This window comes from Filicampus tigris, chromosome 9 (genome assembly GCF_054856515.1).
Source record: "Filicampus tigris isolate MCC_2025a chromosome 9, RoL_Ftig_1.0, whole genome shotgun sequence".
NCBI classification, from domain to species: Eukaryota; Metazoa; Chordata; class Actinopteri; order Syngnathiformes; family Syngnathidae; genus Filicampus; species Filicampus tigris.
In genome coordinates this window covers 6,231,522-6,249,632 of record NC_141225.1, presented here as the reverse complement: position 1 = coordinate 6,249,632, position 18,111 = coordinate 6,231,522, and the positions used below count along the sequence as shown (strand labels likewise).

The 18,111-nt window shown below is 40.9% G+C and overlaps 1 protein-coding gene across 1 annotated transcript; it reads left to right on the top strand.

Moving 5' to 3' along the window:
• Positions 1 to 643: 643 nt before the first annotated feature.
• On the top strand, positions 644 to 16,933 carry LOC147141751 (immunoglobulin-like and fibronectin type III domain-containing protein 1). Its single transcript, XM_086040901.1, has 23 exons — positions 644 to 682; positions 4,273 to 4,356; positions 4,506 to 4,628; positions 4,733 to 4,869; positions 4,955 to 5,054; positions 5,139 to 5,180; positions 5,256 to 5,301; positions 5,378 to 5,561; positions 5,812 to 5,922; positions 6,009 to 6,171; positions 8,482 to 9,390; positions 9,469 to 9,593; positions 9,658 to 9,799; positions 9,886 to 10,179; positions 11,676 to 11,972; positions 12,031 to 12,210; positions 12,611 to 12,739; positions 12,826 to 13,134; positions 13,239 to 13,324; positions 13,411 to 13,603; positions 13,710 to 14,006; positions 16,380 to 16,706; positions 16,792 to 16,933. The coding sequence occupies exons 2-23, from the start codon at positions 4,305 to 4,307 to the stop codon at positions 16,794 to 16,796; spliced, it is 4,251 nt and encodes a 1,416-aa protein (XP_085897027.1). The 5' UTR covers positions 644 to 682; positions 4,273 to 4,304; the 3' UTR covers positions 16,797 to 16,933.
• Positions 16,934 to 18,111: the final 1,178 nt, after the last annotated feature.

Below are 18,111 nucleotides of genomic sequence, written 5' to 3'. Positions count from 1 at the left end.
ACCTCCTTGTCCATATTTTTTTTAGGGGGGTTGAGGTCCAAGTTTAGTGTCACTGAAGAAGTCATGGGTCAACTGTTCCCCTCAGCGGGGTGCCCCTTCTCAGTTTCAAGGGAAGGGCTTTTTGCAATACTAAAATGCAATAAAATACTTCAAATTTTACTGTGTCTGCATGAAAATGCCAATTATCCAAATATTATTTATATGATTTTATTCACTTTTCTTTTGGTACATGAAGTATTTGAGCAAATTGCTGACTATTCAACATGAACATTTGCAAGACGTGATTTGTGTACCATTGACATTTGTTAACAAGACAACACATTCAATTTGAGTAATACTTGCCTTTTGATTGGTAAACCGAACAGAGGCACTAGGGCTGAGGATGGGCCATTAAGATCACGATTCCAAACACCTTCATGTAAAAAAATATGTCATGCTGAAGGCCTAGAGTAGACATTCTGGTGTTGAGGGAGGGATTGCAAGACTTCATGGTTGCATATCCTCTCATGGCCCTTTTTCAAGAACGTATAACTTTTTTAGGGCCAAAGAGCATGTGAGTAAACCTATCCCTGAGGGCCACAGTGAAAAAGCAAAGGGTAAGGTTGCATCGCAAAATCCTTCACTCCCACTCGCAGGATTGAGCTGGCAACACATCAGCGGATAAAACTCGACTTGGAAAACAGTGAGTAGATGCACAAAGATGCTGAGTTGATGCTCAAATTTGATTTATTGCCCTTGAACATATTTAATGCGAGATTATATGTGCACATTTGATTACTTGTTGCTCTCTTAAGGTTATGCATGTGGAAAATGAACAGTTTACACAATTTTAGTCCTTACTCACCTTTAAGATGGGAGGCTTGACACAGATTTTTGAATAGAAGCCATTTACGGGTTTAAACCAATTGAGCAGCTTTATTTTTCATTTTTTTATAGGACGCTAAACTTTTATCGAGTAAAACACATATACAGGTTATGAAACGGGGACATACTTGTAAAGGTAAAGAAAATATTGAAATTCATACTTTTGCATTACTATACAACGACACGGATAGCTCCAAGATGTTTTCTCTCCCGGGGCAACAGGGAACCTTGACCGATACATTAGGCTGAGAAAACAATTTGTAGATATATTTTAGAATCCATCCAATCATTATCCAAAGTGCTTATCCTCCCGAGGGCCTCAGATGTGCTGGAGCCTATCCCAACTATCAGGCAACTATCCCACCTTCAGGCACTAATAGGAAATACAATACTGGAGGGTTCTGGGGGGTCTTAGCTGGGGCTCCACAGATTTCTGACGGGGCTTCAGCCCCTCCTAGCCATCCCTGCACAATGGTAAACGCATCATATACACTACAGTTTTTAATTTCTCACCTGGATGTGTCAATTCTGCCTTCAGACAAGTCCATATAGCGCGACCATCATACACATTCTCTTGCCCCGGGAGGGAAAATTTTTTGGAGCCATCCCTGTCGTTGTGTAGTAATGCTAAAGTATGAATTTCAATATTTTCTTTACCTTTACACATATGTCCCTGTTTCATAACTTGTATGTGTATTTTACTCTATAAAAGTTATAGATTCCTTTAAAAAGTAAAAAAAAATAAAGATGTTCATTTGGATTAAACCCATAAATGGCTTCTATTAAAAATTCAGTCAATTTAAGTCAATGGCTGCTATTTAGTATTTAGTAGAAACCTGTCCACCGGAAGTACAAAACTGCATATTCATTAATCTGCATTAAAGCATTACTGGGCAAGAATTCAATCTTAATATTTTTTTTTCACAAGTCTTTTGATGAAACATTGACTTACAAGTATTTGAATTGGACTTTTGTCATGCGCTGAGGGGGTCTGTACCGTTTTTACTGGCACTAAGCAACTTTGAGGAGCAGGGTTGGGCAGTCCGTCCCCAGGCCGGACCGGTCGGACCCTCAGATGCCCGTATCGTGGGTGGTGGTGGGGTTGGGGGGAGTCCTGTGGGGGCGACAAATTGTAAAAAATGGCTTAACTAAGCATGGCCGGAGGTGTATTTTAGTCCGGCCCACTATCAGCCCTCATGCGTTTGACGTGCTCACAAAATTCATCTCAGCCTACTCGGTGAAAGGCTTATTTTTAGGCGTCTTTCTACTCCCGCGTCAGCGCGAGCGACAACTGCTGTTATAGGGATTGTGGCATTGCCCCCCCTCCCCCGGCCCCTCGTTGTAATGGTATGCCCCAGTTGCAGGTGGGAGGCGCGAGTTACGTGATGTGACAATGAGGAAATACAAACACGCTTTGAGCGCACGTTGCTGTCTCACACGTTGCGATGACAGTTTCCCACACGGAGATGGATGCACCACGCAGCTTGTTGCTGCAAAGTAAGCATAAGCAAGCTACTCACCCACCTTCCCCCTTAGCCGCCACCTTCCAGATCGTTTTCGCAATAAAATTAAATGCACAACAACTTGTGTCCACGAGTATATTGCTGACTCAACTCAACTGACGTTGGCACATCAAAGTGGAGTTCATGCACTTATTCTGGCGTTCACTACTTCCGGAAATACGACATAGCAAACTTGCTGTGTATAGGGGTTTGCTGGTATGCTTTTATTTTGAAGGCTGGGAAGGAGAAGAAGTGGAAAATAAATAAGTAACTTGTTGACTGCCATTCTTGGTCTGGACCCAAATAATTATACAATACGAAAAAACAACAACCCCGGGGCTCGCAATGGAAGTAAGCACGTGCTGCTTGGTAAGTAGTAAACTACTCTAACAAACTGAGTTATCTTTGTTGTGGTTGAATTTATGTTTTGCAGAGTTATGTTGTTTCCGAGCCTGTTGAATGCGTCGCGCGGCTCGCTGGATGGGAAGGGGTGCGGGCGAGAGAGCGGAGGACGAAGGAGAGAGAGTGTGTGGCTGGGTGGATTGAATGGTTGTTGTACTTGTGCTGCCGTCGGCTACGGCCCACAGTAGCCGGTTGAATTAAATAAACGCGTTCATTGAACTACGACTGATGGCGTATCATTGGGAGACGCTACAGTACTGTGTGGCGCATTTTGAAGCGTGTTTGAAGAGTTTCCACAGCGGGTTTGAATAGTAAATTATCCCAGCTAATGATCCCTAAAAAGCCTGTGCCGTTAGCGTCCCTCCTGCAGCGACGTCAATCAAAAAATACAAATATCCTGAATTTCTTTACAGCATACTCACTTCCTCCTTTCGCTATAAGGACGGAAGTCGATTCTAACATCTATGCGCTACTACTGGTGTCATGACAGAAGCCCCAGAACAAACAAATAAACAAAAGTATTGTTTAAACAAATTTAGATTCATTACCTCATCACTATTCATTCTTCACACAGCCACTGGAAATAGAAATGTAATTCAGTCCAACTTGCAAGCCAGCGAGAGCTCAGGATTTCACGACACTGCACGTTGGCGCACATGGGAAATGTGGTTGACTTTTCTCAAAACACTACCGCTTTTCTCCACATGGCACCGCCATAATCAACAAAAACAGACAAATGACACAGTGTTGCTTTAATTATTTCACAAAGTATAATCTAAAAAAAAAAGATCCTCTGATGCCCTAACAATGTAGTTCATTAAAACAATGACAGACAACGTGTGACTTTGTGTCATTTCCGTGACTGATAATTTTATGAGTTATGTGACCTACTGGTTGAAAATGTTGAGCTGGCCACTTGCAGGAATGTATAGGCGGCATGCAAGTATTTGATGACCACGGGAGGTCTGTCATTTACAGGATGGAGTTACTGACTCATGGATATTGTACCCTAACCATTCTCGTAAAATTTCACTCTACAGTATATTATCACAAATTGTAATTTCATGTGCACTGTGTTCACTAGCAATGTCCCACTGGAGATTTTACTTTAAAATCATATGATGTTACAGAGGAATATAACTACTTTAAGGCGGTTCTCGGTTAATGTACCATTCATACACCATTAACACGAATTTGTGAGCGTGAATGTGCTGTACTCGACCAGTAACCTAACTAAATTATTGTTAGTGTAAATAAATATTTGTTAAAATGTGTTCTTTGTTCTTGTTCTTGATTGACAATGGGGAAAATAACAAAGAAATACATGGTTTTATTGCCTTATGAAATTTATTTTATAATGAATGTAAAAAAAAACTTATGAGAACATTTTAATTCACAGTCTCAGTTACATGTAACTGACTGACTTTGTAACGATCAATTAATGAATCAATCATTTACTGTCATACAGTAACTGTATGTATTGTAATGCATCTGTGTTTTGCAGAGCAGCTGTCCAAGCTGTGCATCTAAATCAAAATGTTTAAGATACGTAGAGTTAAGGATGCGGAGCCCGCTGCTCCTGGGCAAGGTAAGTAATATTTTCTCTATTCTTTCTTTTCTTTTTTAAAGATACCCCGGAAATAAGCTGGCATTTTCCTGAATGTTTGGTTTCAGTCCAAAAGGTACGACCTCAGAGGGATTCAAGCTATTTCAACAAATACCATTATTTTTTCACAGTGAATATCAAAAAGAAGTCAAGGGTACCGGGTGTGATGATCACTCAATTTGTAGAGGAAGTCCCTGCAGGAATGAGCACCCCAGACTTCACCCGCAAACCCATAGCGCTGACCATTCAAGAAGGTAAAGTGTAAACAGCCTGTGTCAAAGCCGTATGTGTGGGTTTCTTTTTTTTTTTTTTTTTGAGACACACGTGATGACCAGCGATGGTGATGGCTCATTTCCAGGAAAGCTCGCCATTTTCAAAGCGAGAGTTAGTGGCAAACCTGCACCTAGTGTATCGTGGGCGAGAAATGATGGGGAAATTGATGCCGAAAATTACAAAATGGTCTATGACACGCCTTCTGGTGAACACTCACTGCAGGTGAGCTCATTACAGTGACTCACATAAACAAGACTGATGGAAATATGAATAAGCCAGCGGAAATACTGTAACTGCAATTCTACAGATACCCGACGTGTCAGTGGAACACGCTGACATTTACAAATGTTTCGCTACAAACGAGTATGGAAAAGCAGTTGTTACAGCTGCCCTTAATATCATTGAAGGTGAGTCACTTATATACTTAATAAATACAACTTCATTTCTGAGAGGAATTAATTGTCCTTTATTCCAATGTTTTTCCTTTGTAGTTGGCTATAAAAAGAGCAGAGCCTTGCAGCAATCGAGAACAGGTACACACTCCACACGGTTTGACATGCAAAGTCACGCATGCATTGAATTAATCAAAAACACCCAATGCATTTCAGCTGTTCGAGAACTCCCTGAAGACTTCAAGAAGACCTTAAAAAGCAGGTAAGTAAGGCTCCAATGAATCAGTGTGGCTAAAGCAAATGACTTTTATTTTGACATCAATTAATCTCTTTTGTAGGGCTAACATCCGACCTAAACCTGAAACCAAACGAGTCATTGACAACAGGTTTTGGGAGCTTTTGTTGAGCGCTGCTAAAAAAGATTACGAGAATATCTGCAGCGAATATGGCATCACGGATTTCCGCTGGATGCTGAAGAATCTAAATGAGAAGAAGCTGGAGAGGGAATATGAGCAAGAAAAGGTATTTTTTCCATTTTGATTCTTCAGCCTCAATTCTTACTCAGTGACGGTGTGAATGTGAGTGCAAATGGCTCACTCTCTCTATATGTGTCTTGCGACTAACAAGTTCAGGGCGTAGTCCGTCTTTCGACTGAAGTCAGTTGGCATATGCTTCAACACGCGGCAACAGAATATGCAGTATTGAAAAGCCTGTCTGCAACATAATATGGCAATATAATACAGTTGTTTTTTCTTGATATTCATAAAAACAGGTTGAGGAGAAACTTTGCAACCTAAAACCCATTGAAATCAAAGGTAATGGAGCAGAGTTTGAGCTTGAAATGTCCCTTAAAGACCCGAAAAGTAGAATCTTCTTGGATAAGGTGAGACGCTTCCTTTCCAATTTAAACATTCCACTAAATGTGAGAGAGCGTTAAAAAAAGTTATGGTTTTCAATATAATCCGACAGGATGGCGTAATTGTTCCTTTTGAAGATGATATCGAGGTAAAACACGCTTTAAAGCAAGTGGGGAAGAAGTTTGTATTCAGCATCAACAGTGCCAATCCTGAAGATGCTGGATTGTACCAAATGGAAGTTGATGGAGTCAAGATCTTCCCCACTGATTTAAAAGGTGAGCCGGCGCGTTCCAGATTTATGGCTCACATTGTACATGCTATACCCTGAAATCTACTGGTCATGAAGTTCCCAGTCCCGACTTCTTGGTCAAGATCCAAGCTGTGACAGCGGGAGAACGAGAAGATGCCATGTTTGAGTGTGTCATTTCACAACCCATGAAAAAACTCAAGTGGATGGCAAAGAACACCCCGCTGAAGCAAGGAGACAAATACGATATAACCGTGTCGGAGGATATGCTCATTCATTCACTGGTGGTGAGGGACTGTCAGCCATTGGATAAAGGGATATATACGGCTGTGGCTGGAATACAATCTTGCAGTGCCTGGCTTGTAGTGGAAGGTAAGCACGCACTTATCTTTTAAAGTGGAAATCAACCCAAACATATTTTTTTTCAAGAATATGTTCCCAGCAGGCCCACTAGTTGAAACACGGCATTCTGATTAATAGTGCATTTGTGGAATATTAGTTAAGCAGCAAAATACACCCGTTTTTAGCCATCTCAGTGGGCGGCCATTTTGTAATTTCTGTCGACTGAAAAGGACATCACACCTACCCAGGGCTCACGGAACGACCAATCACAGATCACCTGTTTTCTCAAGCTGAGCCGTGATTGGTCGTTACCTGAACCCTGGGTAGTTGTGATGTCATTTTCAGTCGACAGTGACAAAATGGCTGCCCCCAGAGATGGCTAAAAATGAGTGGATTAACTCTTATTCCACAAACGCGATAATTATCAGAATGCCTTATTTCAACTAGTGAGTTTGCATAGAAAATATTCTTGAAAACAATATGTTAGGGTTGATTTTCCACTTTAAAGTAATGACTCGAAATGCTAGCAGTGCTATGGTGAGCAAACCTGCTACCACAGTTCTGAAGTTTGGGGTTTGATTATCAATTTAGCATTCCTGTGTGACGTTTACATGTTCTCCCCGAGCTTGTGTGAGTTATTTGCAGTATTCCAGCTTCCTCCCACAGTCCAAAAATATCATTGAAAACTCCAAATTCAGTGGTTCCCAATGTCAGGCACGTGGGCTTTTTCAGCATTATTTTAATTGGGCCTCTGCATATTCTTATATTTAAATATCCTGTTCACACTCATCAAAAATTTCATTAGCAAGGCTCCACCCTATCTTCGCTCTTTGGTTCGCATGGTGAGCCATGCATACCATTACACGCACTCTACGTTCCAGCAATTGTATTCATCTTTTCATCGCAAAAGTCCACTCTAGATTTGATTATCGTTTTTAATTTTCTGCTTCAAACAATTGGAAGACTCCAATAAAAGTCACCTCATTCATCCCAATATAATCCCTTAAAAAGTTAGTAATGTATACTGTACATCATCACTGCATCTGGTTTTAACTCGTTATGCACATTTTGTTCAGTATATGCTATGATGTAATGTAACGTATTAAGTAAACGTGTAATTAAATCAAATTGTATGTATGTATGTTGTATATACATTGGTATTTACATTTATTTTGCTTTGTTTTACTACTCTGCTGTAGACAGCCATGTTGGCGTTGCAAAGAAGAATCAGTTTTTAATTGCCTTAGGTGCATAAATAAAGGCTGATCAATAAAAATTAATAAATAAAGCAAACAAGCTTGCTTCAAAAGACTGAGAAAAAGTAAAAATGTTGAATGGTAGCACATTATTTTTTTTTAATACTTGTAAAATAAAAATAAAACAAAGGCTGAATGTTGCAAGGTGTCACAACTATTTAAAAATGTAATTAATGTAGAAGAATTGTCACAATTGTTTGTTTTTGTTCACACAAAATGTTTTGAGTTGAATAACATGCTTTTTAAATTAAAAATATTACTACTAATAACTTCTTTTTTTTTCTTGGTCACTGATTACCTTACTGGGGGTTAAGATCAGGGGATGTCATGTATATGATCTGGTGCATATGTGAAGCCCTTTGAGACTTTCCTGTGATTAAGGGCTATATAAATAAATTTGACTTGATTTGATTATACCAAGATGAGATTTAGAATGTTGCTTCTTTAAATAAGTTTAACTGCTTAACATTTGTTGACCAACAACATATTGAATTGAGTTTAGCCCTTTTCAGTAACACATGGCAAAGTGGCCCCAGTCTTCCTTCCATTTTTCAGTAAGTGACCCTCAGTGGGGAAACTTTGGACATTCCTGCTCTAAATTCTCCATTGGTGTAAAATGAATGGTTGTTTCTCCATATGTGACCTCTCAGTAGGATAATCGCTATAGAAGATTGATGAATTAAAACACCAGATAAAACAAATTGCTAACACCATTGTGTATGTATTGTTTTTATAATCAGCGGACAATGACCCAAACTTGTTTGGAAAGAAGAAAGTTCGCAAAACAACTCGAGTAGGAGGTGGTGGAGCGGATCTGTTGAAGATTGCTGAGGAACAACAGGTCAAATTGCAGAAGGATAGAGATCAGTTGCTCGTGAAGGTCAAGGCAGAAGCTGAAGCTCAAACTAAGGCCAAAGCGGAGGCTAAAGCAAAAGTGGAAGCAGAGGTTGAAGCTAAAGCAAAACAAGTGGTTAAAGCCAAAGCGGAGGCTAAACCTAAAGAAAAAAAAGAGACTATAATGAAAGCTGAATCAAAGGATAAGGCTAAACAAAAAAGAGAGACTGAAATTCAAGCTGCAGCAGAGGATAAGGCCAAACAAAAAAGAGAGACTAACATTCAAGCTGAAGCAGAGGATAAGTCTAAACAAAAAAGAGAGACTACATTTCAAGTTGAAGCAGAGGATAACTCTAAACAAAAAAGAGAGACAAAAATTATACCTGAAGCAGAGGCTAAGTCTAAAGCAACGTCAAAAGCCAAAAACAAACCAAATGAGGAGGTAAAGATGGAAAGGATTGAAAAAATAGAAAAAAGTACATATGAAGGTACAGCCAAACCAACAGCCACCAAAGAATCAGCAATGATAGAAATGGAGCAAGGGGAGGCAGAAGAACATAAAGAAGAGCAAGAAGATGAGGAGGAATTTGAAGTAGAGGATGACGCATATGAAGATGAGGATGAAATGGAAGAGGAAGATGGAGAAGAAGTGGAAGTTGAGAAGAGAGAAGACAAGCCCAAGCAGAAGATGCAAGCAAAAAAAGCTGAGGCGGTTGCTGATGCCAAAGTATCTGATGATATAGAAGTAGAGGAGCCCGTTCTGGAGAAAAAGAAGAGAGTGAGAAGAGGCGAACTTGTTCCTGATACTGTCATTGGTAAGATGCATGAGGTCATATCGCTTTGATCACATATTAGTGTTTGTTCAAAACAATAGTGTGATCTTTACCCTTTAGATGTGGATGTTTACTTTACCAGTGGTTTGTCTGACATGAATGCCATCATTGATACGGAGGCAGAGTTGGTCTGCAAACTGAGCAGTGAGGACTGCAAAGGAGTCTGGTACAAAGACGGAAAAGAGGTGAGGGACCAAGACTTTATTTGATAGTCGTGGTTCTTTTTAATGGCTCCGATGTGTGTTTTAGATAACATCCACAGATGACATCGGTATTGTTGAAGAAGGGAGTTACCGCAAGCTTGTGTTAAAAAACTGCAAGGAGGAGGATGCCGGAAAGTATCGCTATGAGGCCAATGGCCGTAAAACGGAAGCGATGGTGATTGTTGAAGGTAAGCGACAACTAAAACAATGAGAAGCCCTTGAAGAAGTCGTTTGGTGATGAATGGCCACTATTAAATGTGTGCTCTTCCGACAGATCCGCCGAGAATGAACAAGGATGACCTCACTCAGTTCTCAAAACCAGTTATCGTAAACACTGGGAAAGATGCAGCTTTGCAGCTGTCCTTTGTCGGCAAGGAGCCAATGAAAATCCAGTGGTACAACGAAGGCGACGAGCTTTTGGAAAACACCCGGACAAGAATTGAGAAGTCCTCCACGCACACACGCCTACTGCTGCTCAAGTGCAACCGCAAAAATTCTGGGGAAATTAGGATAAAGATTAAAAATGAATTTGGAACGACAGAGGCAATCACTCAACTCATTGTCCTTGGTATGCACCGTGCTTTGAAAAAAAAAAAAAAAATGCCACCAATGATTTCTGGTTTCTTTTTTTTTCAATTTGCATATTTCTCACGTTAATATTTTGTCTCATCAAGCCCATTTTAAAATGTCACCAAGAAAACCTAAGCAAATACATGATGCATGTCATCCATTATCGATGCCGCTTATCCTCACAAGGGTCGTGCTGGAGCCTATCCCAGCTGTCTTCGGGCAGTAGGCGGGGGACACCCCGAATTGGTTGCCAGCCAATCGCAGGGCACACAAAGACAAACATCCGCACTCACAATCACACCTAGGGGCAATTTAGAGAGTCCAATCAACTTACCATGCATGTTTTCGGAAAGTGGGAGGAAACCGGAGTACCCGGAGAAAACCCACGCAGGCACGGGGAGAACATGCAAATTCCACACAGGGAGGCCGCAACGGGATCGAACCCACGACCCCTGAACTGTGAGGCGGACTAGCTAACCAGTCGACCACCGTGCCGCCCTATACATCATGCAGTTTCCCTAAAATTATTTTATTCATTAAAGTAGAGGAAAGGAACAACCCATCTGGCCCGTGTGGAAAAAGTAATTGCACCCCTTTGTTAAATCATGACATCTTTCTCCCATGCATGTCAATTTTGTCTAGTGTCTATGGTTAAGTCATTAAACACTGTTCTCAACTTTGTCAATGTGAGACGACAGTTCTTTGGATGTCATTCTGGGTTGTTTTGTGAGCCACTCTTGCACTCTGGAAATAATTTTGGTTTGCATACAACTCTTAGGAAGGTTTACAACATTTCCCACATTTCTCCATTTGTGATAAGGTCTCTGACCGTAGTTCACTGGAGTCCCAGCGCGCCTTGTAAATGAAATTGTAATTTTTTTCCAAACTGACAGATTTGAGTCACTTTGTTTTGCCTTTGTTCCTGAATTTCCTTGGCTCATGGCATAATATGTTTCTTTTGAATCCTGTAGCTTACTTCACTTTGTCAGATTGCTACTGTTTAAGTGATTTCTTAATTCAACATATCTGGTGGTAAAAAGGCCTGGGTGTCTCCATCGAAATTGAACTCATCTTTCCAAAAAAGTGTGGCCAATTACAATTAACTTATGATTTAGCAACAGAGGACAATTCATTTTTCACATAGGGCCAGACAGGTTGAGATTTTTGTACATCTCTGCTGTGGAAACCCTTGACTAAAAGGGACTACGCCTAATATCAAACAACATACTTTAGAAACTGCATTTTCTGGGGGTTCCCGCGACCCTTGTAAGGATAAGCGGTATGGACAATGGATGGATGGATTTTCTGGGGGTTGTCTTTGTGAGCTATTAAAATCATTTAATGACCCAAAAAATGTCAGTGTGAGAAAATCTAATTTCAGGAAGGGGGCAAATATTATTTTTCATAGCACTGTATTGTATCTACTTTTTAAAGAAACTTCTTTTCATTGTAATCCATGTGACCGAGCATGTTCTTTGTTTGTTTTGACCTCAGACAAACCAACACCGCCCCTAGGTCCCTTAGATATAATCGAAAGTTCAGCAAACTGTATCGAGTTCAAATGGAGGCCTCCCAAAGACAATGGTGGCTCCCAAATAACCAATTATATCCTGGAACGTCAACAAATCGGCCGAAACAGCTACAAAAAGTTGGGAAAAACGGGTCCTGAGGCCAAATACAGGGACTCGGATGTGGATCACGGAATGAAATACTACTATCACGTCAGGGCTGAGAATGATCAAGGCATCAGTGAAAGGATGGCAACTGATGGCATTCAAGCAGGGACCAAGGGTGAGTTATTGCAAGTACAACAGAATCTGTTTGGTTTTGACTCACAAATGTCATTTAGCATACCCTGGACCTCCCACTGGCCTGAAAATTTTAAGTGCTTTTAAAGACTGCATCAACCTTACGTGGTCTGCCCCTTCAAATACCGGGGGGACCAACATTTTGGGATACAATGTGGAGAAACGAAAGAAGGGCAGTAACCTCTGGAGCCTTGTCAACCCACCGGATGAGCCCATCAAAGGTACAATTCTGGACAAGAAATACAGGGGTCTTTGGCTTACACCAGAGTTCCATTCCTACAGTGGCTATTCAACTCAAATTTCTACAGTCAGTCAAAAGACGCATAAGTCTATCACAACCTAAGTTACTACTACTGTTAATAATTGTATTTAAACTACATTTAGGCCATAAGTTTAAAACACAAAAATGGAAAAACAGTGAGAAATGCAGTAATCAAGCTCACTTTCTTGTGTCAGCATTCTTATGTCCATGCACAAACTCGTTCATTATGCATGGTGCGTAACTTCAAAATGTCGCGTGTCGGGACTGTCTAAACCCAGGACCACCTGGAAATGCATTTGCCAACTTTAGAATTAAACACATGTACTTCAATATGTTTAAACTGTCTTGTGTACTACCAGGGGAAAACTATTCTGCGAAAGATGTTGTTGAAGGCATCGAGTATGAGTTCTGTGTTTCGGCGATCAACATTTCTGGCGCTGGAGAGCCTAGTGTGCCTTCTGAGTTTGTTTTCGCACAGGATACAAAGAGTGAGACGTATTGCAAAATCCAAACTATTCATACAGATTAAGTGTACTGCTCAGGACCTCAATCAATCATTTGTTGACACTTTTAGAGGCCCCTGGAAAAGTCACAAACCTGAAGGTGACTGATTCTACATACAGCACCTTATCTCTGACATGGACCAAACCGAAGGAAGAAGAAGGGGTCCAGGATGAGGCCAAGGGATATTTTGTGGAGATCAGGCCGGCGGAAAACCCAGAATGGGATCGTTGCAACTCAAGCGCTATCATTACAAACTCCTTCACCATCATGGGTCTAAAGTCCATGGCCATGTACTGGGTAAGAGTGGTAGCCACTAATGAGGGCGGAGAAGGTGAACCTCAAGAGCTGGACAATTACATCATTGCAATGCCACCCCAAGGTGAGTGAGAGAACTCTTGAAATTGTATGTCACCAAATTATTATGCATTTATACTGTACCTTTTCATTTACCTACACTGATTTTGTATACTCATTCTACAACAGTGAGACCTCATTTTACTGACAAAAGAATGAAGAACTTTATAGTAACGAGAGCTGGGAACTCCACAAGGGTCAACTATAACTTCCAGGTTCAGTGCGCATGAAATGGAATAAGCAAACCACCCATCATTTCAATTACGACAGATTTTTTCAAACCCTCTCATGCTGTTGACAGGCTTCTCCGTTACCAACAATTACATGGCTCAAGGATGGTCTGCCTCTTCCCAAACAAGTGACAGTGAGCAATTCTGACACTTCATCTCAGTTAATGATCGCATTGTCCGAGCGTCAAGACACCGGGATCTACACACTGATCTTAAGGAACATCGTTGGACAGGAGTCATGCACTGTTGAGATAAGAGTCACAGGTAGAATTGGTAGAATTTCTAGGTCATCCACAGCAAGAGAGCTGCATAGACGAGTAGTCTGAGTGTGATTTTTTTTCTTGTGGCTTAACCTTGATTATTTTACTAGATGACCCCAAGCCTCCAGGCCCGGTGGAGTTGGAAGAGAATGTGTCTGGAACAGTGACGATCGCTTGGACCGCCTCTCCGGATGAGAAAAAAGATGACAGGCTGCACTACGTGGTCACCAAAAGCGACTCCATCAAACACAGTTGGCAAACGGTGGCCGACTATCTTTTCAACAACAAGTTCACTGCCGTCAATATTTTGCCAGGAAGGCAGTACAAGTTCCGCGTATATGCCAAGAATGACATGGGAACTTCTAAACCCTCTGAGTCGCCAAACTGGGAAGTGAAGCGAGAGAAAGGTAGAGACATAAGACAGCTGGAAGGAGTAGCAGATATTTTGGCTCAAAATCGTATTGCTTAATTCTTCAGCTGATTAACGCAATTGAATTTGATGGACCGCAGTTCACTTCTATTTTATTTATTAAAGTTGACTTAAATGCTACATCTTCTAATACTGACACTAAGCAAGCTATACACAAACGCTTTTTAGAATCTGGACAGATTTTTTAAGTGTTCTTATAGTGTGTGGTGAACTGGGTGATCACACAAGGCGCACTTAAAGATCTGTCCACCGATAATTAAGAGTTTCGTCCCCCAAATCTTAATTAATCAATAGCTGTAGCTGGACTGACCTATGGGGAAGCAGCAATGTTCCGCAGGGACTCCATTGCGATGTGAAGTCCTTGTCTTTTCTCTTGAAATAAAGCAGGGTTCAAGTACTGATTTTCAAAATGTGAGCAATGCGGAGGAAACGCTCAGCATGTGTGTGCTGACTGCTCTTATAGTGTGTGTTGTACTGTACACCAGATGACCAACACAGCACACCATCGCAGAGTGCGATACCTCTGAGGACAATCACAACTTTCCTTCCACAAAAGCTGTCTATAGTACATGGGTAGGGAACTCTGGTTCTTTGAGAGCCATATCCTGCCTGTTTTGGATCTGTCCCTCCTACAGCACACCTGACTCAAATGATCGGAATTGTTTCCGACTTCTACCGAGCATGCTGATGAGCTGATCATTAGAATCAGGTGTGTTGTAGTAGGGAGAGATCCAAAATAGGCAGGATATGGCTCTCGAGGAACCGAAGTTCTCTACCCCTGTTGTAGTAGTACCAAAACTGACCTGTGCGAAGTCGCATGGCGCCACAGGGCCTCCAGACTGCTGTGAAATATGAAAAGGGAGAAATAGTAGCAGATTATGTGGGAAAAATCAATTACCCCATACCACATGATAATCGCTCAGGAGAATGTTTTAGACACATATGAAAATTGGGCCTTTGCTGACTTTGATCGCAATCTGTGGCTCGGACATTCTCAGTGTTGATTTAAAGTGTTAGTGAGACGGAAAAAAGTTAGGAGTAGTAAGGAGTACAAGTACAAATAATGAGATTCCAATGATTGGAATCATTTTGGTAAACAAGTAATGAAAAGGCCTAAAAAAAGATGCAGAAAACTTGATATTTTCGCGAGCTGGGTCCGCCCACTGGATGTGTGCCTAATGGCCCATGACGTCACTGGCCCAGCCGTGTCATCGTCAGACTTATAAAAATGGCAAGCTAATATTGGTCGCTCGTTTTTATTGTTCAATTAAAGGGGAAACTATAAGAATCAGAAGAATAACCACGACGAGTACACTTCACAGCCGGCAAGTCAGAGACATGGCACGATGACTTCATATCCGCCTTCTTCACGATTTCGCCCGGCCAGAAGATTTTCAAAGCGTTCCTAAATCAAGGAAATATTTGGTTAATTAATGTGTATCAATTTGAGAAACCATTCGTTGCGACATAGATATATTTTATTGTTTAATAGAGATAGACCAATTCAACGATTATCGGCCGGGCTAATTATCGGCGCCGAGATTTGACATTTTGACGAATACCCGCATCGGCCTTTTTTAACAATCTGATGGCCGATAATAAATCAATTTCAAACGGTGTCGAAATCAATACTAAGATATGTGAAAGTTTAACATTGATGTCATTTTGAGATTATGGAGGACTTCATTTACTGTAGAAAACTATATGGAGCTATTTATCATTTGACTTTTTGAAATATGCTGATGACCCTGGGTGCTCCCGGAACTTTTTGTTAGAATTTTTATAACACAAATGGATTTTTTCAAAAATGTATAGTAATAACAATTGTAGAAAATCAACATTATGCAAATTTGAAAAATTGTTCAATACACATACGCTTGAAGATGTTTCAACAAAGTTAAGAGCTTTCATTTATTTTTGGGGAAAATAAATATCAGCTCCAATATCGGTTATCGGCCTCCTTAACTACTAATAATTGGTATCCTTATCAGCCCTGCAAAATCGGTCTGTTGTTTAATACAACCTATTAAAATGTGTAAAAAGCATGTCTCATACACCTCAATACAACACATTTTTAATTGCCAGTATTGAACAAGTTCACCAATTACACTTTTGGCCCTAATATTTTTCGAAGCAGATGATTGAGAGCTAAATCAGTCTAAACACTCATCATAATAATCTGTCAGGGTAATCTTTAGAGCCATCAAAAAATCATGCCTTTGCTGACTTTGATGGAAGCGGGGTGGTGGGAAGTGTGGATCAGGTAGAAAATGGGCCAGAATATTTTTCAGCGATAAATGGCTGTAATGGTAGTAGCCCTTATCAACTCTTCCTATTTTCTTCCATCCAGGAACATTTTCTTTGAATCTCCCGGCCTCAAAGGATTGCAGCTTTGAGGCTGCTCCCGCTTTTTCTGTTCCGCTAAAAATGCACAACACTCCCAAAAGCTACGAGTGCTATATGAGCTGCGCCGTGACTGGAAACCCCAAACCCTACGTTACTTGGTACAGGAATAACATCAGCCTCAACACCAACAGCAACTACTACATCACCAACACGTGTGGGGTCTGCTCCATGGCCATACTCAAAGTGGGGCCCAAGGACAGCGGAGAGTACACGGTCGTTGCAGAAAATGCTCTAGGCAGAGTGGAATGTTCAACCAAAGTTGTTGTCAAAGGTGAAATATAACACATTTCTTGACATCTTATTATTTGGGACATACACATTTTAAGCATGCTCTTCCTTTTTTTTCCAATCATCAGATTAGGGTATGAGCTGCACGACTGGAGAAACATGCTCCCGTAAGAAGAAGGAAATAAAATCAAGTATAGTGTGACCATGATTTCTGATCATTGGGATTACAGCATATTAATAAGTAAGACAGACAGAGTATAGAGACTTTACACAATTTAATGTTTGGTCAACGGTGAGTTCGGCCTTTGTTCCATTGATGACCAGGTGGATCTTTAGCTTTGGACTAGAGTGTGGGGGGACGAGAGCCTTAAAGTCTTTTTACTATTGGGGCGGTAGTCAAGTTTCAAACTTGAAAGGGCAGGACCTCCAGAGTCCAAATTATTTCTATAGAAGCAATTAAAAGGTCAATTTTCCATATTGTGTCAGCGTTAAAGTGCAAATTAATGAAAAATGTTGCTTCAAACGTGTGTTCTTTGTAGGTAGATGTGCTACGCCAAAATGTAAATAAATGTATTAGTGCAGTGATGCATTTTCCTGACCCATCTTTAAACTAATAAATCCAACCCAACTAAACATCTGGGTTCCCATTTGTAGACATTAAAGCCTCACTATTCAACGTTTTGGCACTTTTTGGTGTAAACGTTTTGGTTTGTTGTGGTTATCTCGTCCCATTTTCCCATTTTTTTGTGTGTGTATGTATTTTTGCTAGATACAAAGTTATCTGGTAATTGATATTTAAGTCAAGTTAAATGTATTTATATTTAAATTTATTTGATTTATACAGCCCTTAATCACAGGAAAGTCTCAAAGGGCTTCACATATGCACCAGATCATGTACATGACACAACTTAACGACTTAACCCCCAGAAGGGCAAGGAAAAACTAAAAAAAAAAAAACATCTGGGAAAAGTGAGAAACCTTGAGAAGGGACCACAGATGGGGGAATCCCCCTTCAAGGATGATCAGGCTGCAATGGATGCCGAGTGGGCAACATTGAACACACATTATAGTACTATACAGTGTTTGTTAAAGTGATATGAAAGTTAATCAAATGAAGTGCTGCAGGAAGATGACATCGATGAAGTGAGCATCCTCAGCACCTCCGAGGATGTGGTCAGCCTCCAATCTTGTAGCAGTCAGTTGCTGTTGGATCAGCAACCTCCAATTCAGTCATGTCATGTCATGTCATCTTCCAAACCGCTTATCCTATACAGGGTCGCGGGGAGTTGCTGGAGCCTATCCCAGCCGTCAATGGGCGAAGGCAGACTACACCCCGAACTGGTCGCCAGCCAGTCGCAGGGCACACATAGACGTTTTATCACTGAGCGGGAATCGATCCCACGCTTGCCCGCACACAACTCAGACGTGTGTACCTCTACACTATCAGT